The following is a 24,778-nucleotide window of genomic DNA, read 5'->3' as shown; positions in this document are numbered from 1 at the left end:
CATTCTTTTCTGCTCAGTAAATGGAAAGCAGCGATGCTGCAGATACTGGGATGGATTCCTCTGTCTGCTCCAGTAGGGAGAGTTATCACATTTCCACTGAAAATGAACAATCTCCTTTCTACCTTGTTTTCTGGTTAAATAATGTGTTAAACAGTGCTGCAGTACACAATAAATAGACATACTTACTAGAGAAGAAACATAAAAACACTTTTTGAAGTAGCCATCCTGTAAAGCAAACAACCAAAACCAGGCCAGAGTAAGGAAGCACAGACTTTGTACAGTTAAAAGCCCATCAAAAGCAACAGAAATACCCTTCTTAGCTTCAGCAGACTTTGGATCTAGCCAAAGTTGGAGGCAAGGCCTCCTTTATCTCAGTGCTTTAGCCTTTACTGGACTTGCTTTAAATAACAGCAAAAACTGTTTGTTTGACTCCTTGTGTTTGTGATCAGATTCTCACAGATCAAAGATCCTTGGTTTTGCTTCCCCAGCCATCATCGAACAGCTGCTGGAGGGTCATGAGTCGCCTCTTGTGTGGACTGTTGCCCTTTCTGAGGCAGAACTAGACAAGTTCAAGATGTACTTTAATATCTAACCATTTAGTCACGTCTCTGAAAATGGGATATGTGAGTCTGCTAGTAATGCAATAGCTGGACATTTGCTTTATCCAAAGTGGAAAAGCTTGTGGTTTTTGAGGATACTATTAGGAGATTTTTTCCTTTTGTCATATAAATGTGGTTAAGTCATGATCACAGCACTTGCGCAAATGCAAAGCCAAAAGCAACTACAAAACAGTTCAGCTTCTCAGGTCATAGCACTCGATAACGAATTCCTCCTCACTTCACTGCAACTGGGATTATGTCCCATATGACATCTGTCATCCTTCAGGCCTACAACAACCATATTTGTTTTCCCTCACACACGTTTGGGCTCTTTTTTTTTTTTTTGTACCGCACTTACAGGTCCTCTGAGACTAAATAGTGATTTTCCTTTAGCTTTCCCTGTTGGTTTGCTTACATACAGCTGCTAGTCTGCTTAGGAAATGGGAAATTATTCAAAACCAGCACATGATGAAGATTGTATTGCCTTTTTTTCTTTGCTTTGCTTTTTAGGCTGGCCCGGGTAAGTGCTACTCACAGAAAAAGCTTTAAAAATGCAAATGTTCAGTAAACAGCATAAATGCAAGGTTATTCAGGCTTTCAAATATTAAACTTTAATGTTTTGTACAATGAATCGGAGATTGATGCAGCTTCCAACAAACCATTGCAGTAACTACCACAGAAGTGAAATGCTGCGTAGCCACCAGACTTAGGGTTTTGGGAAGAAGAAGAAGATTTTGCATTGCCTTGGGCAAATACTTTGAGGTTTAATATTTTTTTTTTAAGTCTTAGGCTAATATATATGCTTAGGAATCAATAAGAAAAGCTGGCTAAGGCAAGTTATGTGACTGTTTTACCACAAGTCTAGAAGTAGGCAAGTCAGCTTTTTTATAACCTTATTATTTCTGTATGTTACTTGCCAGTGCTTTAGCACAAATCAGCTTTCCAAAGGATTTTGGAGCTAACGGTTAATCTTTACGAGCAATGCAGAATGCATTATGTCATAACAGGCTGACACACAGATCTACATCTGAGCACAGAGGGGGTGTCTTGAACAGACTTAAGTCTTCCCAGATGTAGGTTTCCTTTGGAAACCTATTTAATACTTTTGTTCTGCCAAAGGCCGCAAAGATTTTCATTGCAGCTCTCCTAGCTTATTTCTTAATTCATTTAACAATGTCCAAAATGTTAGAAGCAAATACGAATGTCATGACATCCAGATGGCTTCAATTTTGTCTTTTCTTTCTGTTAAATGATGCCATCTACTGTAGAATAACTGAATGACCACCTCGTAAAAATGCAGAGAAATCTACTTTATTTCCATTTTTCTGTAAAATTATGACAGTCGTTTTGTGATACGTTCTAAATTTCCATGATTTTCATCACTATTGTTGATTGAAATATGGAAAGGTGAGTATTCTTGGTGTGAAAAATTGGTCACTGAGCAAAGTCTCTGCTTCAGAGAAGAGCAGCTGTCTTGAAGACAGAATGTTTTCTAACCAGCAGTTCAAAAAAAATGGGAAAGATGGCCCTTTTCTGCTCCCATTCAAACTGTCCTCTTCACTCTAAGACAGCAGGATCACATCTCTGGAAATAACAAAAGAACAAGCCAAAACAATGAAAATGAGGTAAGGATGAGGAAAAAAATGACAAATGAAAATGCAAATTCTAGGATATGAATTTCCTAGTGAATAAGAACCTTGCTGTCTTAAAGATACAGTTTTTAAAAAATGTAGTTTTGAAAAGATAAGTGAGTGATACCGTGAGCTGAAAATCTGAATATTAAAGATAATCAAACTCATCTTATGGGTACAGAAGTGTGTGTGCACTATGCATTTTTTAAATATGTGTATGCAATTCATACAACTGCACATTACATGTACACACAGTAGCATTATTAATGCTTTTAGATCTGTATCATGGTATTTTTATTTAACAATTATGTATAAACTATGTTTTGCCCTTTTAACCTGTGGAGCTCGGAAACACTTAAGCAGAGTGACAGCTGAGTACATCACTTTCGGGTGAAGTGGATCTATGCCCGCCCGTGCTCTCTAGCGTGTATCCAACAAGCACTAACCTCCCCGCTAGCTTTGATGCTATTCTGCCTCCCACAATATACTGCTTTCAAAGTCTTCTTGTGTACAGCAAACCACTTGTGCACTGAGGTACTCAGCTTTTGCTGCTTTATAATTCAGGTTTTTTCATGACTCATTGGAGAGACTATAAAAAATATTCCCTTCGTAATGCTGCACTTCTCATTTTTAAAATACATTTCCGCTTTCTTGTTTGTCAGCAAATATTTGTCATTACTCTTGTGAAGGCTGGGCAGTCTGATTTTTTCCTAAGTGCCTGCAGTGAAATCCTGGCTTTGTTAAAGGAGTAAAATGTTTCTTGCAGAAACAGCACATAATTAAGCAGAGAATCAGCTTATTTACCTGGGATCCACTGACATGATTCTGCGGTACAGGAGCTGGGAAACCAAGCAAGTTTTTGAAATTAAACCTAGCTTGGCAGACTAAGGAAGGATGTCTAGATCTTCTTCAGAGATAGTAGCTGTTAGGCTATGTCCTTTGAAGCAGCTTCTGATGCCTTGGCCCTGTGTCATAGTGGGTGTGAGGAAAATACTGTCCTGGAAATAAGCAGTTCTTCTCCACCTCTCTTGTGCAGGATTTGAAGTTTCTGATGAGGCCCAAAAGGTGGAGAAGCGAAGGGAAAAGGAAAAAATTAATTTCTAAGTGATAGAAAACACCTGAGGGCGATTAATTTTCATACGTCACTGGAATGTTTCAGATTTAAAGATTTGAAAGTGCAAAAATAATGTTAGTGTGTTTGTGCAGAAAGCCTGTAGTGGGGTTGAAACTGGGAAAAGAAACCTCTTGTTCCATGCAGTGCTCTGCCTCGAGCTCCCCATTCTGGTTCTCCACTCAGTGAGCCAGGAGGTCTTGGTTTTATTCACCCTCGCCCTTACAGAGCCATGCAAGGAGCTGGTGAATTACATGGGTGACACAGAGGAAAAAGTTGGGTTAATGTGGACAAGGAAAAGAGGGTGAGTGAGATACTGGGAAGGCAGCAAAGTCTGAAAAACTAAGCACAGTTGAGTACAAGGCAATAAAGAAGGTGAACTGTTCAGATGTAAAAGACAAGAGGATTCAGAGAATCTCTGGGGCCCCCAAGATAAGAAGGGCATGGACCTGTTGGAGTGAGTCCAGAGGAGGCCACAAAGATGATCAGAGGGCTGGAGCACTTCTCCTATGAGGACAGGCTGAGAGACTTGGGGCTGTTCAGCCTGGAGAAGAGGATGCTCTGGGGAGACCTTATAGCAGCCTTCCAGTACCTCAAGGGGGCTAACAGGAAAGCTGGAGAGGGACTTTTGACAAGGGCGTGTAGTGATAGGACAAGGGGTAGTGGCTTTAAACTGGAAGAGGGTAGATTTAGATTAGACATAAGGAAGAAATTCTTGACTGTGAGGGTGGTGAAGCACTAGAGCAGGTTGCCCACAGAAGCTGTGGATGTCCCATCCCTGGAAGTGTTCAAGGACAGGTTGGATGGAGCTTTGGGCAACCTCGTCTAGCGGAAGGTATCCCTGCCCATGGCAAGGGGGTTGGAACTGGATGACCTTTAAGGTCCCTTCCAACCCAAAACATTCTATGATTCTGTGACTCTATGAAAAAAAGAAGTTACATGTCATGAGAAAGATAAAACCAAACAGAGAAAAAAGATACTGAAGCAGAAGCATGAGAAGAGAGGAAATGCGTTCAAGTGTGTACCATGTCAAAGAGCATTGGTATGGGTATGGAAACAGATGCCCACCAATATAGGGAGAAAGAAAATCAAAGAAAGTCAAGATAAAAAAAAAGAGGCCAGTGTTCTAACGTGGTAGTGGAAACGATAAAGAACAAAGACGAAAGATGCCACATGTGAAAAAAAAAAAAGGGGCTGTATAACCATAGGAATGGACTGTGCTATGTATTTGGACTTGTACTACATTTTTATGACCATTACAACAATTTGATGGCAAACAAAATTTTCTGTCTGTAACCAGTGATAACTTTAATGTCAGAGCTTTGAATTAGATCTCTTGGCTCTTTTTTTTTTTTTTTCTTTTTGAAAGGTGATGTGTAGTAGGTAATTATTCTGATACTAAAGTTTTAGGGATGATGTAGGGACACAAATAGTTCTTCCTCCAGAATTTTGTGTTTGAAAACTGAATTATTTTGAATTATTCATGGAAAACAAATCTTATTCCATTATTCAATACATTCACTGATACTTATATTTGCAATCTGAGACTTCTAATATTTTCTACAAAACTTAAAAGGAGCTTGTCTAACTATGTAGTGTCATTTTCATATGGTTTCTGAAGTGACTGGGCTTTCTGGATCTTGTTTCTCTAAGAAAATACAAACCCAAAATTTAATGGTTGAAGCTGGTTTTCATCACTCTCTTCAAATTCATTATCTGCAACAAATTTGATCAGTAGAATAGCTGTTGGAAGGAATTCAGAAAGCTATGAATATTACAGATGAACAATGTTTTTTATGAAAACATAGACACTTGTAACATTTGAGCGGGCCAGATGTCACATTAATTGCAAACCATTTGGGCAATTAATGTGAACATTCTTTTAGATCTGTTGCATATGTTAGCTTTCAAAAAATGCTTTGAAAACACTTGGTGATAGCTATTAATGCAAGATGCTAGCAACAAGAGTTTGTGCTGGACAGACAGCTTGTTCCACATCCATGTCTAAGTGCTCATGGCACATGGAGGCACATGATCCACTTGTCTGAGAGATTTGGCATGTTTGCTTTTTAGCTACAGCAGAGAATTCAATTGCTAATTACACAGTAACTCAGTCTGACACTAAAATTACTCAAGATGGAAGATTATCAGAGATTTAATTGGGCTTTGGATCAGCTCCAGGAGGTTTCCATTGATGTCTATTTATACATTCAGAGCAGACTCTGCAACTAATGTAACAGATCCTCCCAGTATGTAAAGAGAAGTATTTAGCCTTTTACTTCACACACATAAACTGTATTACAGTACAAAACAAAACAGACAACAGCTTTCATGTGTTTAGATTAGATATTAGGAAAAATTTTTTTACCATGAGGGTTGTAGAACACTGGAACAGGTTGTGCAGAGAGGTGGTGGATGCCCCATCCCTGGAAACGTTCAAGGCCAGGCTGGATGAGGCTCTGAGCAACCTGATCTGGTTGGAGATGTCTCTGCTCCTTGCAGGGGGGTTGGACTAGATGACCTTTGAAGGTCCCTTCCAACTTTAACCATTCTATGATTCTATGATCTTTGATTGGGAAAACACATTTGAAATAAGATTGAACACTATTTTGTCTGTCTTTCCAGTTGCAGGATGTACCCATCTTGGGCAGGCTTATGCTGACAGGGATGTTTGGAAACCAGAGCCATGCCAAATCTGTGTATGCGACTCGGGATCTGTTCTCTGCGATGACATCGTCTGTGACGATCAGGAGCTGGACTGCCCCAACCCAGAGATTCCCTTTGGAGAGTGCTGTCCAGTTTGTCCACAAACAACACCACAACCTACAAGGGTGAGTTTGTCCTCAAGGTTGTTCCTTTGGTGTTGCCGCCTTCTTGCTCCATGTCAACCTCAATTAGTTTTCTTTTAGATGCTCTTAAACACTTTTCTTTTAAATGCTAAGCTAGTCACTTTCTGACTCTAGGTGAATGCTAAGGATAGGCAAATTTTGCCAAATTAAATAAAAAAAAAACAGCTTGAACTTTCACAGAGTTATATATTTTTTGTTAAATTCAAAAATACTTCTGTATTCTATTACAGAATTAGTACCAGATCTGATAAAATACTTGTTAGTCCTTTGAGCTATGACAGCTGAAAACATCAAGTCCTTTAACTCAGTTTTACATAGGCAACAGGCACAGACAAATAGTAGAAAGGGATAGGGGGCAACAATTAGCTGTTATATTTTTCATTTTATGGAGAAGCATAGGAATAATGCAAACAGCTTGTTTGTTGATGGCGTGCTCAATTGATATCCATGAAAATAATGCCTACACAGAGTTAAAGAATGTTAAACATTTTTCACAGTATACTGCAAGTCTGCGTTTCTTATCAATTCAATTCTACATCATCACAGAGTAAATTTCATTTTGCAGAGTCATTGCTGACTTAATGCCCTGTAAAGGAAAAGTGATTCAAGCCCTACATCTCTAATTTATCATCATCTTGTTTATAGACACTAACAGTTGCATCTACTTAACCTCAGGAAAATTAAGAATATTAGTCCATGCCAAGTCCTCTGCCTAAACTGCTTCAGTGAGTGAGACAGCTACACTGAGCTCTAAAGTTATCTGAACATTTCGTCTTTGTTTAAGACCCATGAGATTCTGTTAAACTATGTAGATTTCCACAGGCATATTAGAGATTCTAATCCAGAATATGAGTGAAAGAGATGTGTGTAGAGAAGGGGAAGGGAGAAGGTGCAGCTCTAGAGTATATCTTCTTAAACATGAAAAGCCACATACAAATACATCACTTAGTGTTAGTTGCACCAAACAAGTGCAACCGTATTGCTTTTAAGATGACCTGAGCTACTTCACTGAGCAGTTTCAGAAGTGTAAATGAGTGGTACATACAAGCATGCTGGAGATTTAAGCACATCTCCCTCTCTTGTTGAGTCTCCAGGCTTTCTTATCAGTTCTGTGGTTCCTGATAATAAAGGATGTGTGAACTACTTCCTCCATCCTTTATCTTCAATATATGAGAGTTTGATCAGCCCACTGGAAGCTGTCCTGCTGATCTTGGATGGTGTATAGGGAAATGCCACCTTGAAAGATCCAAGATAGTTTCAGATGAATATTCATTGCTACCACTGGCAGCTGAATACATAAAAAATGTTCAGAACTATTAACTGAGAATCTACATAGTAATGTGTAACTGAATTAGTCATTGAAAAATAAATTTGAGTAGACCTGAGAAATTAAAACTAGCTACATTATCACACTTAACATGCTGAACTGAGGATACAAGAAAACTGTTCCTTACAGCTTTCCATAGTGAACTTATGTACCCGTCATACTCAATGGCAAAGCACTACTGACTTCCTTAGTGCCACGTTTTTGCCTACGGGAGAGGTGTAGCTTTATGGATGAATCATGAAAAATGTAGATGAAAGACTGACTAAAAACCTCACAGCTTTTAAATATCCTGAATAAGAATTCAAAGGAATTAAATTGATAAAACTATATTCCAATGTTTAAACGTGTTTTCCTCTTTTTATATTTTTTCAGGTTTTGCTTTTATTTTGATTTACTTTCTTAATTTCATTATTTTTCCTTTTTTTTCCTAGACTCCTGGAGTAGTCAGCCGAGGCCCCAAAGGAGACCCTGTAAGTGTAGCTTTTTTTTTTTTTCCTGAGGAAGCTGACAAAATCAAGACCCAGTTCCTACACTGCTATATATCCTATTCCAGCTGCTGAGATATGCAGCATTAATTGATATCTGCACTGTCTGTGGGACTGTGTCATATAGTTATTCTGCAGTAGCCTTTTAGCTTCAACAAAACTCAAAAATTTAAACTGGAAAAACAGAGAGAGTGCAAATTGTATTACATTTGTTATTTTTGTTATATTTCTTCCCAGTAGGGGAAAAAAAAAAAAAAACAAAAACAAAACAACAGGCTAGTGGCCTCCACTAGCAATATGAATTTTAGATTCAGGAATTGACCTGTTTAATATTTGTAGTGTGGCCATGTATCAGCTGCAATAAGGCTCCAGCAACTAAGAAGTGTTTCCCTGTGTGAATTTTGTCTACTGTCTATGTCTTTCCCAAGTGTTGTGGTCTTAGTTATATTTAATAGACAAATTTTCCCACCACAATTGCACAAACTTCGTTATGAATGGAAGGATTTGTCCTGTGATGCCCTTTCAGTTGGAGGCAAGTGCCAATGTCTGTATCTGCTTTGTTTGTATCTTCGCAGGGTTCTCCTGGGATCCCAGGCAGAAATGGTTCCCCTGGCCCTCCAGGACCGCCAGGGAGTCCTGGAGCTCCTGGCCCTCCCGGGATCTGTCAGTCGTGTCCCAGTATAAATGGAGGCGTAAGTCATCATTACGTTCAACTTCTACCTTGTTGCTCAGAAGTATACAAAGCAATGCTGTAGGCATCTGTCCCTTGCACCTCCACACATACTTTTCTTTCACTGGTATCTGCCTCTCGTTTTTGCCTTTGAAAAACCTAGCCGAGTGATAGGTGTGTTTTGTTGTTGTTTTGGGGTTTTGTTCACAAAACTTGGCTAGAGTGCAATTAAATGTCTGCCTTATCCTATTTTTTTTAAAAAACTTTTGAAGTGAGATCCGTCAAAGGACTTGTGTAACTCAGAAATAATCTGACAGAAAGGAAGCATTTAGGAGGAAGTATGGCCCCTCAAGATTAATGGTTAGGGAACTCTTACCTTCCAATGTTTTATCCAATGTATGTTTAATAAAGAAAAACATAGACTCTCCACTTGCAGGGAAGTGCCAAGTAAGTACTACTTCTCATGCTCCCTCTTCATTTCTGACCCACTGAATCTTGAATCCTCTTCCGAAGTGTTGGGCAGACTCAGCAAGAGAACTAGTTTTGACTAAAGTTTCTGTGCAGTTGGATTTGTTAAGGGAACTGAGCCACAGCTAGTGCTTTGTTAAGAGATGACATTGTGTCCCATGCAACTGAGCAAGCCTGGATTTACAAGGTAGGATTGCTTTAGAACAAAACTCTTAAAAATCGTATTTTGAAACAATTGCCACTTAGAACATAGGCCACTGCTTACAGCTTCTGTGTAAGCTTCCCACTCCTAGGTAAGCCAAAAACTGGGGAAAGATGTCTTGGCTTTATTTATTTATTTATTTATTTAATTCTGAAAGGGATTGCATTTGAAGGACTGAGCTTCTGGGAGAGGTAGCCATGGACTGGTTAACTGGTCTCAGTGGACATCACAGTAATAGATCAAGTGAGCTGCTGGGTTTGTGGTGGCAGATACAGACTGAGGGGGAGGATGGTAGGCTGATAGTCACCCTCTCCAATGCTATATCAAAGATATGCTGTTGAATCCTGATGAGAGGGGTTGATATCAGTAGCACAGGAGTCTTGTACTTGATCAGCGAAGAGCTGGGTCCACAGTGGTTTGGGTTATCAGGCAGAGCAGAGTTGCGTGTGTTCAACCTTTCCTGTTCAACCATCTATGCGCCATTAACGGATAAACTGCATTAATACCATATTATTGAACTAAGTTTGCTAACATCTGAAAAACAAAATCAACATATGCCAATTAATAGGCTTGCATGAGAATTCCTTGAAAACCTACTGTAGAAGTTGTAGGTTTCTTTTTTTAAAAGAGCATTTTTATGTAAATGAGCGTGTCAAAGATGCTGTCTGCTCTCAGAAAGTCCCGCAGGGCATGTTTTCACTCCATACCTTGGACTGAGATTTCATTTGTTTCAAGATATATTGTCAAAAGCATCGAGGCTTGGCTGCTTGGGCTCGAAAGTGATGATTGTATTTTAATTTTTTGGAGTGACATAGTGAACAGTAAGGGAAAGAGGGAAAGATAGAAAATGACATTAAGAAAAAAGTGTAAAACTTGGTTTACTGAGATGTGTAAGTTCCCACACATGAGGTAAAAATATTACTTATAGTTCAGGGAAGTACAGACTTATAGAGATGTATGAGATTTTTTTTTTGCTATGAAATATTCTGAAATTAGGCATTCATTAGTCACAGGTAAAAGAAATGAAAATAATAAACTTCTGCATTTTTTAGTGCAACAGAAAATATTTCATCAACTTCCTCGAGTGACAAATAAGTCCAACAAAAAAGAAACAGACAAAGAAAACTGGGGGAAAGCTTAAAAGGAGTCAAACAAGAATAAGAGGAGGGAGAGTGGTAATTTTTTGGTTCAGCTGAGGCCAGCTGTCAAGATGAAAACTGGATGCACGCAGCATAGGCAGCTAACATTACCGTGACCACAAAATGGCTGGGCTTCTCTTACAGATGATTTAAAGATTTTAAATTAGTTACAGGATATTTAAAGATTTTTAATATTTGAGATGCAGCTATACCAGTGTAAAAGACTTATTTGATTTGTAGCAATCACCTTTTTTTTTTTTTTTTCTTTCTGTTTTTCTCTATTTCTTTTACAGAGTTTTTCTCCACAGTATGACTCCTATGATGTGAAGGCTGGTTCAGCTGGTATCGGTTACCCACAGCCCATTGTAAGATGATATAGCCTTTTTTCTTTCCTTTTTTTTTTTTTTTTTAAAGACCAAATTTTCTACTTGTAGATTATACCTTGGATGTGTATATATCCTGATTTTAATATAACAAGATAAGTTTTAGTTTAATTGTTGACTTCAAGTGGAATGCGATTTAAGGCAGCAGTTTGGTTGATAATGTCATTCTAGAAAGTAACTATAGATTTTCTGAGTTTTTTTACCTTTTCTCTCTCTTTCTTTCTTTTCTTACCTCTTTTTTGTAGTTTCTCTCCGGTTTGCTTTCTAATGCTGCCTAAACAATTATCCCTTTCTCGCTTACATACCTTCATTTATCTGCTTTGGTATTCTTCTACTAATTGCTTCGCTCCCTTGCACCATTTCTTTACCTCTTCCACTGTCCCTAGTCTTCTTTTATCCATTCAGCAACATTCTGTCTTTGCTTAGTATGATACTCCATACTTGTTTACTTTTCCACACTTAAATTTGCCTGATAACAACTGAGTAAACCTCTCTTATAATATATACTTTTCATCCTAGAATCAGCCAAAAGCTTTTCACTTTTTCTTTTTACAGTTATAATTGTTTTTTTTACCTGCAGCTATTCAGACTGTGTACTAAGGATGCTGTATCTACCTGCTAGGCCTGGCCCAAGATTTTCACAGTTTTTTTTTAGTGAGATAAAGCATGGATTTCCTCAAAGAGTTAATGCATGAGCTATGCTTCCCATATAAAATAAATTTAAAAGTTGCACCTCACGATTTTCCTTTTAGGCACTGGGATTTAGATGTATTCAGCACTGATGACATGGAGTGTTCTTGATCCAGGCAGTCCACTATATAGAGGATGTGGTGAATTGCTATTTGAAATTGGCTGCTGCTTCATTAAGCATAATTGTTATTTTCAATCCAATGCTGCATAATAACAAGGTTTGAGTATCGCATGTTGTAATGTATCAAGGCAGTTACAAGGAAATGTGTTATTTCTCAGGGTTCCATCAGATCATCTTGTGAAACAAATTTTACTAATCATGACAGCTTTTTTTCCTGAAATTTAGTTCATTATTTTCTTACCTTTATTTTTGTCTCTTTATTTCTACCTTGTTCATTTGCTAATGTGATCATCTGTGCATTGGTCTTCTTTAACAATCAATTTTTGTATTTGTTTGTTCATTTATTTGTTTTCAGCTCCTCACAGTTGATGCCCACAGCTTATCATATCATCTACATTTTGTTACTTGATGTCTTAACATGAGATGTTCTAAACCAGGCAGATAACCAAGATACATTTCAGCTAACAAGCATGATTATTCCTCAATATTTTGGTATTTTTCCCCAAGGTGCTTAGTGATTTCTTGTTCTCTGATCCCTGTATTTGGGTTAAAAAAATAATAATTTCCTTGAGTGCCCTAGAATGTCTTCAGCCAGAATTGTCTTTATACTTTCAGGTCATAAGTTCTTTTATATTGCATCATGCAATGTATGACTGCAAAGCCACTTAACAATGCATTTACAGGCAGAGGTGACTAAACTCACTAGAACTAAGTAATGTTTATGACTAACATGACATATTTATTTATTAATTTATAAATTTAATTTATCGGTTTTCAACTTAAACTTTCAATTTAAAGAAATATCCAAACTGAAATAATTTGGAAGAGTAATACAATAAAAAAATTCCAGTTACAGCATGCTGTCCAGAGGTGATTACCATGCCTGGTATTTCCTCAGTCACACATCTCTCTCTTACTGTCTTCCCAGTGGCTTTCCACTGCTTGTAGACCAATTTTTGTCTCAGTTTCTCGTCACTTGCTTGTATAACCTCCACATATTGTCATTGTCTCTTTCCACCAGTGCACATACTCTAACTAAAATCTGCTTATTTGTTCACAGTCTGGAGATGCTGGCAGCAAGCAAGTGCCGTACCTAATCAGTTTATCTCCTCAGTGTGCACCTTGAAAAAAATAATGTCTTGTTTGTTTATAGCTGTGTGTCTAATCAATTGATTGCAATTGACAAGGTGGTGGCTCCAATTCATGTTGAATCCAGCGTTATTTTATACCAAATGAGTTCTAACCGGTAACAGCAGGGAACTGCTCGTTGTATTCACACACTGAAGGCAACCTGATTTAGCCAGGCACTCGCTGCTCTGCCACTTGCTGTACTTCATGTCCTAGAAAATAGCAAATATTACTATGATTCTCATTTTTATACAAAAGACAATCTGTGAACTAACATTAACATACTGTATTTGTAGTATAGTAGTACACCCTGGTATAGTATAGCACTACTATTAATCCCGTATTATGAAAATTAGGTTCATGTAACATCTGTAACACACGACCTATTCTGACGCAATGTGACAGTATCCCATGAAACACGTTATGTGCAAAATTCAGCTGTGGAATATACTGACAGTACTGCAGTATGCGATATTTTTCATGTAATTCATATACTTCAATTGGTTTGGCTTTATCAAACCCATGAAGAGTTTAATTTAACAAAAGCTTTTTTTAAAAAAAACCAAACATATAACTGCAGTAAACCACTGTGCTGATTTTCAAAGGCTTTCTCTCTTGCGATTTCAAATGCTTTTGTGGTCATTGCTACAGGAAGTAGAAATATTAGCACTTCTCCCACATTGAGAATTTTCTTAGTAATAAAATAAGGAGCAATATTACAGATTTGAGTTAAACCATATGGATATTGAGGTTTCATCCTCTGAGTCCTTCGGTTAGTCTAGCTATCGTTTATTTCTTGTGACTTAGTACTGTTAAAGTTCAGAAAAGATTTCACTGGTGAAAATGCTTGCCTTACAGACAATAACAAAAATATGGCCCTAATTCAGTATACCTGTAAGTCCTAAGAAATCTAGGATCATAAACAGAGTTTATCATACAAAGTTCTTCTAATGGGTTATGTATGCATATGTAATATAGCTCCTGAATGCAGGTGAGAAATTTTAAAATTAGTTTTAGAAAGCAAAATCTGGCATCAATAGACTAGCAAGTGTGCTTCACTTCAGCTCCACCATTGAAGATACAGGGTTACACTAATAAAGCTGTTACATGGCAGAGAAGCTGAAGCTTATTTACTCTTTTTAGCAAACTAAGAGTTCCAGTTACCTGTTCTTCCAGTTTAGGCAGTTGAAAAGCTGAGCTGTGAGCATCCTTCTGGGGATCTAGAGAAAGGGAATAGTAACTCAAAGGAAGAAAGAATACAGCTTTGAAAATATTTTGTGGTATATGTTAGCTAAGGCTGCAAAGAGAAACCAGTGATCCCTTTTCTGAAGGGACCGTAGGTACTAGATGATGTATTTAGCAACGTGTATGTGTACTGCTGCTTTTTTTTTTACTGCACCAAGTGCGTGTCACCATGGATTTTTCTCTGTATTAATACGTAAAAATTTATTTCACAGTTATTGGTGACTACTGCAAATATATTAAGCTTTATAGCTATATTACATTAATATAATGACTATTTTTTTAATCTACACTATAGAGTGGCTTTCCAGGACCCCCTGGTCCCAGTGGCCCCCCTGGCCCACCTGGTCATGCAGGTCCCCCTGTAAGTAAAATCCATCTTTTCATAGTCATCTCATATTCTTCTATATGAGCTTCTCCTTTTCTCTGTTATAAATATCAGGTACATTCTCAACTAATAAATCTAGATACTATGCTAAAGAATTTTATGGATGAATGTCATGTTCTACTAATCGGGTTATAGAGTCTATGCACCACCAAGAGACAATGGCTGAGTGCTGTATACTGTGCTTGCGTAAGTCCGCGTGTTCCCTTGAGATTTCTGCAGTTCTGTGGGATGTCAGCTAAGTTAAGACATGCCACTGCCTGTCATCCTCTGTTAATGTTCCCAAATGTTTATGCATACCAAAATTTAACGAGAGGTAAGGGAAAGTGGGAATACTCATAGACATTCAGTGAAGATACAAAGTGTCTGATGTTTTTGGTGTACATCTCCTTTTAAAGGAGTAGTTTTAATTCTGTTTTCATGGAGGCATATTCTGGTTGGTTCTGCTAATTTCAGCTTTGGTCATCTGGTGACAGTTCTGACTATCATTTTCCTTATGATTACAAGATTAATATAAAATATAGTAGCACCATGGAATGATGCATGTAATTGTTCACATCCTAACTGGGTTTTTTGCTGCATTATAGGGCTCTGCTGGATACCAAGGTTCCCCTGGAGAACCAGGACAACCTGGCCCTCCTGTACGTATACATTACCTATCACTATATATGTTAAAGTCAAGACCTTGTAAGCATAAATCTGTGTCATCCCTGGAGTGGACTGAAATTTTACAGTGCATTCGGTCTGTTTACTATCAATCACATCTGTCAAATGTACAAGTATTTTATGACACGTAATGCATTTTTAATTTGAAAAAAGACTTAATATTTTCATTATTTTAGTTAATATTAATTATTTTTCTACAGGGACCTCCAGGCCCTGTTGGAATGATAGGCCCAGTTGGTCCACCAGGAAAAGATGTAAGTTTGCTATTATTCACTGAGTGATTCATAAATGGGAAGAAAGGAAGTTCATTAAACAGGAAGACAGCAGAGCATATTGATACCATTGCATATAAGAATTTTTAACATCTCCCTGTTCCTCAGTTTAACAACATGACTCTAAGAAACAAGATTTGGCTTACATTTGGTATAAATGTCAATTCAAAATAAGTTTCAATTTTAGCAGGCAATTTGATTGACACATTTTTTTTTTTTTAAAAAAAAGACAACCTAAGCATTTATCCATAACCTATGCTATTTTGATCTGATTCAAAGTAAGTTAGCAGTTATAATGAAAAGCAAATGGTAGTGTTAGTTGTCTGCTCCCTTCAAACCTTGCTTCAAGAGTTAAGGCTGTTAAAACCATCTTTTGTGTCACAGCTGGGAGGCCTGAATAGGAATAGTACAAGCTGAGACAAAGAGCTAAAGTTTTTGTCTATTTTGAGTGTTTCACCATGAAAAATAAGTTTTCTGTAACCACGTCTTCCTAAAAGCTGGCTTGAAATAAATTAAATGTTAACCAAAATCTTGTGAAAAATTAGTTTTATAAATTCTGGCAACTGTTTTTCAGAAGGCAGTCATATAGTGAACCATCACCCTGCTATAATTTTCCCCACTGTTTCTGGTAGAAATTTCACCTTATTCTGACTCACCTTGATCTACGAGGACTGGTTCTTTTCCAGTAACTGAAGCAATAGCAAAGCAGTCAAAAACATTTACTTTCTTTCAACAGGGAGAACCAGGAAGACCAGGCAGAAATGGAGACCGTGGAATCCCTGGATTACCGGTACAGAAAAGCCCCCAGTAACAATGGTCTTCTAATCAAAAGTTTTATTTTCCCATTTTAAGTTAGTCAAGTGAACATGACATACCATGAACTTTAGCTTGTGCCTTTCATACAGTAAGTATGGGTTTTATTAATCTTTCTGTATTTGTGTGTTTAGGGTCACAAGGGACACCCTGGAATGCCTGGGATGCCTGGGATGAAAGGTCAACGAGTAAGTATTGAGTATACTGAGTATAGCTGAGTCTGCTACTCTACTTGAATTATGGTGTTGCACTGTTATGCTCATTCAGTCATCAATTCCCAGATAAAGAGACTGAATCATAGAATTAAAGGTCAATTTCTGGACAATGTAATCTGATATTCTGTAACAAAGCCTATTAAATTTTACCTAGTTGCCTCAATTGTAGAGCTCCATCCCAAATGCTGGGCTGAAGTGTACTTTCCAGGAAAGCATCCATTCTCAACTAGTGGCCATGGAGAGATGGAGGATTCAGAATTTTCTTTTAAAAAGTATTCCAATAGCAGATAGCATTTGTTATTAAAAATATGCCCCTTTATACAAGTTCGTCTTGAAGCTTAATGTTTTGCCAAGAGGAACCAAGTCTTCTAGAATGCAAGAGGAATATTATTCACAGATATGATTTTCCTTTCCCACAGGGTTTTGATGGAAAAGATGGTGCCAGAGGTGAAAGCGGTGCTCCTGGTCCAAAGGTAAAAAACTGTAGTGTCATCTTTGTAACAGGTAGAGTAGTACCCTCTGTCATTTGTTACATAGCTATGCTTTGCATATTTTGCAATTATGAAAATCCATTAAACATTAAAGAAACTCATTGAATATCTCAATGAAAAGAAGGAGAATCATTTCAAAGGAGTTAAACTTCCTGAACCACACCATGTCCCAATTTTCCAGCTGTAATAAAAAAGAGATTTCAAAATGAAAGGATATACCTGGATCATCTGATTTTAATGCATATTATTAAAGGATGAAAGCTTCTTGATTTCTTTTTTTTCTGTTTAAATATTTTGTTCTGGTACTTGTTTAGACTTCTATGTCTCTTCCCCTTGATTAAACCAAAAACTGTTCTCACCAAAGTTCATTCTGTCATTGGTGTTTTCTTTCCACAACAGGGTGAAACTGGTCTTCCTGGAGCAAATGGATCACCGGGACAACCGGTAAATATATGTATCCGGTAGTATTTAAGTGGAAGTGCCAATGGCACTTCCTGGTTAACTGAGTTACTCATCTTTCTTTCAACTTAAACTACCCCACCACATGCATTGAATAGTACTGAGAGAGGCAAATAAGAGCAATGTCTCTTTGCCCAGCATTATTATTTGGGAAGCCATTTAACAGACCCATTCTCTTATGCTTTCTAGGGACCAAGAGGTCCAGCTGGTGAAAGAGGAAGACCTGGGAATCCTGGTGGCCCTGTAAGTAATGGCAGCTGTTGTTCTTATCCAGAAGCAGCACATATTTTGTTTCAATGTGTTGAGAATTCGCTACTTAATAGGTTTATCTTCAAATAGGTGTAATATAAAGGATTAGAAAACTATATAGGATCTGTAAAATCATACAGGAAAACTTTTCAGTCCCCAGTTCAAGATGTAACATTTCTAACTCACAATGTGTTCACTATCTTATTCTTTATTTCCCTTTTTAAAATGAATAGATTACACATTGAAGGAGAATTCAGTGTTTCCGCATAAGCTCAGATTCAGCCAAGAGGAATAGGAAGGAGGGGTGGAAGCAAAGGGCAGCAGAAGGCAGAGAGAAGAAAAATTGCAATCTCATAAGTAACTTGCAAGAAAAAAGATAAAATTACTCTTTGGCTGGGTTTAGGGAGTATGTTCTTTGCTCTGAAGGAAGTAGTGGTTCACAGTATCCAACACAATCAACAGCACATAGCTAGAGTATAATAACCAGCAACTTGTTCGTACAAACACTATATGACCTGAGCAGCGGGCCTGGTCGAACATGTCTAGAAGACAGGCAACAAGATTTAAATCATATCACTGTTTGTTAGGTTTTTAGAGTGAAAGTAACTGTTACTTTGAAATATACGTCTACTGCAATCTTATTTAACCTAAGTACCGTCCACACAGGTGATGCTTTGTAACTTTTATTTCCTTAAGAAATGTAATAAGACTAGATTTTTGTGTTTTGCTCTCTCATCATGACAGTGCAAGTCACGTGAAGTGTTGGATATTCCTTCACGAAGTATTTAGTTAATTGTTATTCTAGAATTTTACAGTTGGGTCTTGGTCAACTGAGTGGGAGTGGATAGACACAAAAAGACAATCTGCAAGTCATGGGCATTAAAGCATGTGAGTTCTGTGCCTGGGGTAGTGCTCTGTACTCAACACCTCTCTTCTTTCTGTAGGGTGCCCATGGCAAAGATGGATCTCCAGGAGCAGCTGGTCCCCCTGTAAGATGACTTAAAGATGTTTTATTTAAGTATTGATCAAGTCTAGTTAGTTCTAGCTGATGTTCTGAAGTTATATTGGCTTTTTTTCCTCCTACACCTTTTCATAATTAGAACAAATTTTGAACATTTCATATAACTGAATCTCTTTACTGATAACTTTCATGTTTTTTACATTGACAACACAGAAATTTAACTGAACATGTACAAGTCAGGGTAACTAAAAGATGTAGTTGTGATATTTTAAGACCAGCCAAACTTCATTTTCTAGACCATGATTTATATTTGCTATTTTGCCAGGTGTTTCCTTACTCAGAGAAAAATCTCGTAATGAGATTTTTTTTTTTTTTTACTTAAAATTAATTCCATATGGCTTTTACCTTTTGCATTAATAGTATTTCTTTCACTTTTAAGGGTCCCCCAGGCCCCCCTGGAACTGCAGGATTTCCAGGCTCTCCAGGTTTTAAGGTATTCAGCTAAAGATGCATACTAATATAAGATTTGGTCTTTTCTCTAGTCAGCCAGCTTATGTCACTACACTTTTTTATTTTATGAGTCCTCCTGTTTCTGGCTGCTATTATGCTTTTTGCAAGCCTAAAACTGATGTGTTTTCATATGCAGTATGAGACAAACCCTATCCTCATCACCTTCACGAATACCCACCCCAGAACGCCATTAGGTGGTAGACCTGATGCTTTATGTCGCGTTATGGGAGGGGCTCAACTGAACTTCCCACAACTATGCTGTGCACCATGTGCTGGCTGGAGTGCTTGTGCCTCCGCACCAGGGTCGACGATGTGGCTCTCGCACTCTGGTGATGACGGTGGTAACCTTCTTCCCAAATCATGCAAAGATGCCACAGCAGAGGAAGAAGCCATTAAGCTAATACTGATTGCCCTGGGAACAAGAAGAAAATCTATTCATTTTCTCCTTTTACTGTTTTTTCGTAGGGTGAAAGTGGTCCTCCTGGTCCTGCTGGTTCTAGTGGTAGTCCTGGAGAGAGAGGAGAGCCTGGTCCTCAGGGTCAGGCTGGGCCACCTGGGCCTCAGGTATGTAAATACTATGTGGGGACTGAGAAGTGTTGTCCCACCTGCTTTTCACAAAGCCTTATCTGTCCTTCCATTTAGTCTTAGGTTAGCAGCATCGGTTATTTATACATTTATTTTTTCAGGGCCCTCCTGGAAGAGCTGGAAGCCCTGGCAACAAGGGTGAAATGGTGGGTACTTTTCATATCACTGTCTTGTGCTGCACTGTGTTGGTGAAGGTTACTGTTCGGACTGGGCAGACTCCAGCAATGCTGTGCTGTCTTCATCTCCGTCTGCTATTCACTCTTTACAGGGACCTTCTGGTATTCCTGGTGCTCCTGGTCTCCCAGGAGGCCGTGGTCTTCCTGGTCCTCCAGGTACAAGTGGAAACCCTGGAGCAAAAGGCACTCCGGTGAGTTACTAATATTCATCACATTGGTTGTGCAAAAAAAATATGGTGGAAGTAGTTCTCGTACCATTAAAAAAAACAACATTGAATTTGTCCTATGCATTTGAGAAAGTCTAATAAATTATTTTATAATAACAATAGGCAATTTAAAAAATAAATATATAATAAGTTTATCTTTTACACATGTATATATTGTAATATATAAAAATATATATAAATATGATAATATTTATTTGCTTTCCAAATTATCTATCAATTCTGAAACACACAACAAAAAAAAAACTTGATTAAAATAGCTATGCTAGACAATAAATTCTCACGGGCTGAGCCCACAGTTCACTACAGGTAGTGAGTTGTACCTACTGTTATACCACCATTTACCCCAGCAGGCTCTTTACTGACAGCCTGACACTACGTGTAATTCTTTGGCAGAGAAAATACTCAGGGACTTCAAGCAAAAGCCTCAATGATGTCTCAAATAGCTTAGAAACAGATACAAAATTTTACTCAGTAGTGTTTAAGATTGTATCACTTCTTCCCTTTAGTGGATTTTTAAGAAGCCCCATGCATTCCACATCCAGGTTCAACTAATGCACGCTAACTCCTTTACAAAATGTAAAATAATAAAAATTAGTCAATAATTTGAAAGATATCATGTCAACTTCTCAGTATTGTAGTACATCTAGTACCTCAAAGATAATACTCTGTTGCAATCCATAATTTTAATGGGATTTTCTCCTGTTTAGGGAGAACCTGGTAAGAATGGTGCAAAAGGAGATCCAGGCCCAAAAGGCGAGCGCGTAAGTGATTTTAAAATGCATTCAGAGACTTCTCCAAGGAAGTCTGAACCCTGAATGATTCCCTATACAAAACTCGGGGGTGGGACTTATAACTTCACTGGTGGGCTTTTATTTTTGTCATTTCCAGGGTGAAAACGGCACCCCAGGTGCTCCTGGACCACCTGGTGAGGAAGGCAAAAGAGGTGCAAATGGTGAACCCGGCCAGAATGGCGTACCTGGTACACCTGGAGAAAGGGTAAGCTGCTGTAGATGACCACGCACATGAAGTACATTCTGAGTTAATACAGAGACAGCAAAATCTGGTGTTTAAAATACTTTGAGGAGAAATTTGGCCTCATATATGTTATCAGCAAATCCCAGATGTGAAACTGGGTTACGAAACTAGGGAGAATTCTTATCTAGTTCCTCATCTGAATTGTAGTGCTTGGATCTATCTCAGTCTGAAATAAATTAATTTATTTCTTTTTTGATATTGAAGAAGCAGTGATCTTATATACCTGGAAGTTGTATCAAAAGATTTCTCCCGAAAAGCAACCATGAACTGTGAGAACTACACAGGGGGGGGAAAAATATGCAAATTTCAAAATTACTTCTCAGTTAACACAAATGAACAATCACAAAACTTCAGCTCTGGAAAGTGAAATTAAAGAAAGTTCTTCTACATCCAGGCTATCTCTTTATGTCAATGTCTTTATTGTCAACGGATCTTAAATGTCAATAATGTCAATAATGATATTGTCAGAATGCCTTCTATCTTTTAATATCTTTATTGCCAAGAGGTTTTTTAACTAGTAGATTCGATAACTTTCCAAAGAGCATTCTCACAAAGAAATTTCTGAATTTCTGAATGTATTTATTCAACAAAATAATAGCAACACAGTTAGAAATTTTAGATTTCTGTTCCCATCTGAACCAAAGGAAATTGCGCTGATCTAATTATATCTTCTAATTTAATAATTGATTTTTTTATTTGCTGAAGCTAGGAGGAAATCAAAGATGCACAGTGAAAAAATCAATCATGTTAAAGATATAAATGGGTTTGCAAATTCAAATAATTCAAATTTACTTTAAGCAATGAAGATAGAGGTAAATATAAATATTAAAACACTACAATAGAATACTCTTTTCAGTATTTGTAGAAAATAATTGCTCAAGACTGAATGTTATTTTTGATACTAATTTAGAAAACATATTTATGTAAGTTGTCGTGGTTTTGTTAGTGAGGGGGGGCCTAAGGGTAGTCATAGTCATATTGCCTATGATCGATATTTTGTTCTTTTATTTGGCAGGGCTCCCCTGGTTTCCGTGGCTTACCGGGTACCAATGGACTTCCAGGTGAAAAGGTATAAGTCTTCCTCTAAAAAAATCCCCCAAACTTCTGGAGAATCCATGTGAATTTGAACAGACAATTTCAGATTCAATATGGTGCTGATTTCCTTGCTGTGAATTTCAACATCTCTTTTTCAGGGTCCTGCAGGTGAACGTGGTAGCCCAGGTCCTCCTGGACCCAGTGGACCTGCAGGAGAGCGTGGACAAGATGGAGGCCCAGGTCTTCCTGGAATGAGAGTAAGACAGGACGTCTCCAATAAAATGAGATAAACTCTATTAGAGATGCCTCATCTGAGCTAATACAACAGAGGAGTCCAGTTAGAATCTTTTTCTATTAATTCTTTTAAGTAGAGTACAAAAATTGATAGTGCAATAGGTAACCATGCAGAGACATGGGACATTCACAGAACATCTGTCACAAGTGAACGAGGACACTTGCATGAAGTAGAACATGCTCGATGGTTATCAGAGTATACAATGCACTATCATGAGATATGGCTTTAATGTAACTTATCCTTGCATGATTTTGTGTTTTCTGTTTACATTTTAGTAAATTTTATAATTTATTATAGAATTAATTATTTTTATTATATTTAATAGGTATTTTGATTACTGTATTTAAATATATTTGTATTTAAATTATTATTTCAATAGGATTAAATTTAACATTTAAATAATTAAACTATACATTATTTAAAGATTTCAATATACTTAAGTATTTAACTTATATTTATTGCTTATTTGTAATTAAAGCAATTAAGCTCTTGGTCAGATTTTCATAGTACATATCAAGAAAATTTTCAGAGATAACCTATTGTGTAATACGTACAGAATGTGACAACATTCTGTGATTTATACTAAGAATTAGCAACTGCTGATCACAAATACATCAAAATTCAAAGGTCATCATGATTGCAGGCTTCTGGGAGCTAAATAAGATTTTACGGGAAATGAAAATGACTATAACTAAAATAATATTTAAAAATATAAAACAAGTTATCTAAAATATGTTATAAATTGTGCTGCTTTCAAGTAGAGGCACGTAGCCAGAATTGTTTCATTCCTTGATTTTTACCATCTGAAATTATTTACTTCCCAAATAACAAAAGAATACAATTTTTGTGCATATTGATTAATGTCCAATGCCTTGGTTATATACAATGCCTCACAGAGAAAGAGATAAACTCCTAACAAAAGAACTTGTTAGCTTTCTCCAATTTTTCCCCTCAATGAGATGGAATAAATGGGAGGAGTTTTAATCTTTATTCAAGCGGTTAAAATCAAGCAAGTAGTTTAAAATGTATTTTTACGTATTTATACTTATGTATTGTAACTTAATACTACGCTTTTAAAACTGTAGAATAACACTTTTTTTTCTTCAATTGCAGGGTTTGCCTGGAATTCCTGGAAGCCCTGGAAGTGATGGGAAACCTGGCCCTCCGGTACGTACATTGGGCAAATATTTCATATGAGTCCTCCTACTGACCTTACCTTCATCCCACAGGATCTTTATAACAGGTTGTTGTCACAGTCAGATTAATTGTCTCTTTTTTGTTGTTTGCTTCAATTACCAGAGCACTTTATATCTTGTCTCATTGTAGCAACATTCTATGAATCTTGTCATTTAATACTATTTAATATATAGAATATACAGAAGCTCAGTTGAAATTCAAAACACATAACAAGTTTTGAATGACAATGTTGCTAGCCTGATCTCATCCTCAACTCACTATTTCATGAGTGATGGATATTCATTTATTTCGCCTAACAGATGCCATGTCTTCCTTTCTCTTTTGCTTATCCCAGGGCAGTCAGGGTGAATCTGGCCGCTCTGGTCCACCTGGCCCCCCAGGCCCACGTGGTCAACCAGGTGTCATGGGTTTCCCTGGTCCTAAGGGCAATGAGGTGAGTGGGATTCTTTCACTTCTCCTGTGTTATGCCTGATCAGTTGACTGTTAAGATGCTCTGTAGTGGGGCTATCTGGTACTGCAGCTTTAAGATATCATACGCTGACCAGAACAGGCATTCTAAATGTGATCTTTCTCTTTTGAAGGGTGCACCAGGTAAGAATGGAGAAAGAGGCCCTGGTGGACCACCTGGAACACCTGTAAGTTTCATTAACATTTTGTTCAGTTATTTAATAATGACATAATATTAATTAATAATAATTTTGTGACTCATAAAAATTATATCCGTAACCATAGCCTGATTTTGTTTTTGGATAGGGTCCTGCTGGGAAGAATGGTGATGTTGGCCTCCCAGGTCCTCCTGGACCTACTGTAAGTGTGGTAGTCTCACTACTTGGCAATTATTAGTTGTTGACAAGGTGATCTGACATCTACAGGTAGACACTGTGAATTTAGGGGAAGGAAAATATTTTAATGATATAAAGAAATCTTATAAGACAAATGAAAGAGCTCTTCTTTGCTGTTATTTTTTTTAAAAAAAAACTAATACTCTAAATTTTGTTAGGAGAAAGCTGAGTTGGATATAGCTGGTATAAGTTGAAATGAAAAGTCAGTTTAGAGCTCTTGGGGCTCTACCACCTTTTCAAACTAAAGCATATTTTTGCTCCCTTTAGCCTTTATCAGAGCTATCATTTCAGAATAGTATCAAGTATAAATGTGTCTGCTG

General features: G+C 37.5%; 1 protein-coding gene across 1 annotated transcript in view; it reads left to right on the top strand.

Moving 5' to 3' along the window:
* COL3A1 (collagen type III alpha 1 chain) overlaps window positions 1-24,778 on the top strand; it is a 52,543-nt gene that overhangs the window by 12,514 nt on the left and 15,251 nt on the right. Inside the window, exons 2-26 of the mRNA XM_086751177.1 lie at window positions 5,967-6,172; window positions 7,949-7,987; window positions 8,578-8,694; window positions 10,775-10,846; window positions 14,344-14,409; window positions 15,018-15,071; window positions 15,297-15,350; window positions 16,105-16,158; window positions 16,316-16,369; window positions 16,816-16,869; window positions 17,287-17,331; window positions 17,536-17,589; window positions 18,540-18,584; window positions 18,996-19,049; window positions 19,532-19,630; window positions 19,753-19,797; window positions 19,920-20,018; window positions 20,762-20,815; window positions 20,943-21,050; window positions 22,105-22,158; window positions 22,283-22,381; window positions 23,533-23,586; window positions 23,951-24,049; window positions 24,198-24,251; window positions 24,370-24,423. Of these exons, the coding sequence (XP_086607303.1) occupies window positions 5,967-6,172; window positions 7,949-7,987; window positions 8,578-8,694; window positions 10,775-10,846; window positions 14,344-14,409; window positions 15,018-15,071; window positions 15,297-15,350; window positions 16,105-16,158; window positions 16,316-16,369; window positions 16,816-16,869; window positions 17,287-17,331; window positions 17,536-17,589; window positions 18,540-18,584; window positions 18,996-19,049; window positions 19,532-19,630; window positions 19,753-19,797; window positions 19,920-20,018; window positions 20,762-20,815; window positions 20,943-21,050; window positions 22,105-22,158; window positions 22,283-22,381; window positions 23,533-23,586; window positions 23,951-24,049; window positions 24,198-24,251; window positions 24,370-24,423 (1,787 nt within the window). The remainder of the gene's footprint in view (window positions 1-5,966; window positions 6,173-7,948; window positions 7,988-8,577; window positions 8,695-10,774; window positions 10,847-14,343; window positions 14,410-15,017; window positions 15,072-15,296; window positions 15,351-16,104; window positions 16,159-16,315; window positions 16,370-16,815; window positions 16,870-17,286; window positions 17,332-17,535; window positions 17,590-18,539; window positions 18,585-18,995; window positions 19,050-19,531; window positions 19,631-19,752; window positions 19,798-19,919; window positions 20,019-20,761; window positions 20,816-20,942; window positions 21,051-22,104; window positions 22,159-22,282; window positions 22,382-23,532; window positions 23,587-23,950; window positions 24,050-24,197; window positions 24,252-24,369; window positions 24,424-24,778) is intronic.

This window comes from Chlamydotis macqueenii, chromosome 6 (genome assembly GCF_036417535.1).
Source record: "Chlamydotis macqueenii isolate bChlMac1 chromosome 6, bChlMac1.mat, whole genome shotgun sequence".
In the NCBI taxonomy this organism is placed as follows: Eukaryota; Metazoa; Chordata; class Aves; order Otidiformes; family Otididae; genus Chlamydotis; species Chlamydotis macqueenii.
Note: the sequence above shows the minus strand (reverse complement) of the source record. Positions and strands in the feature narration are given on the sequence as shown.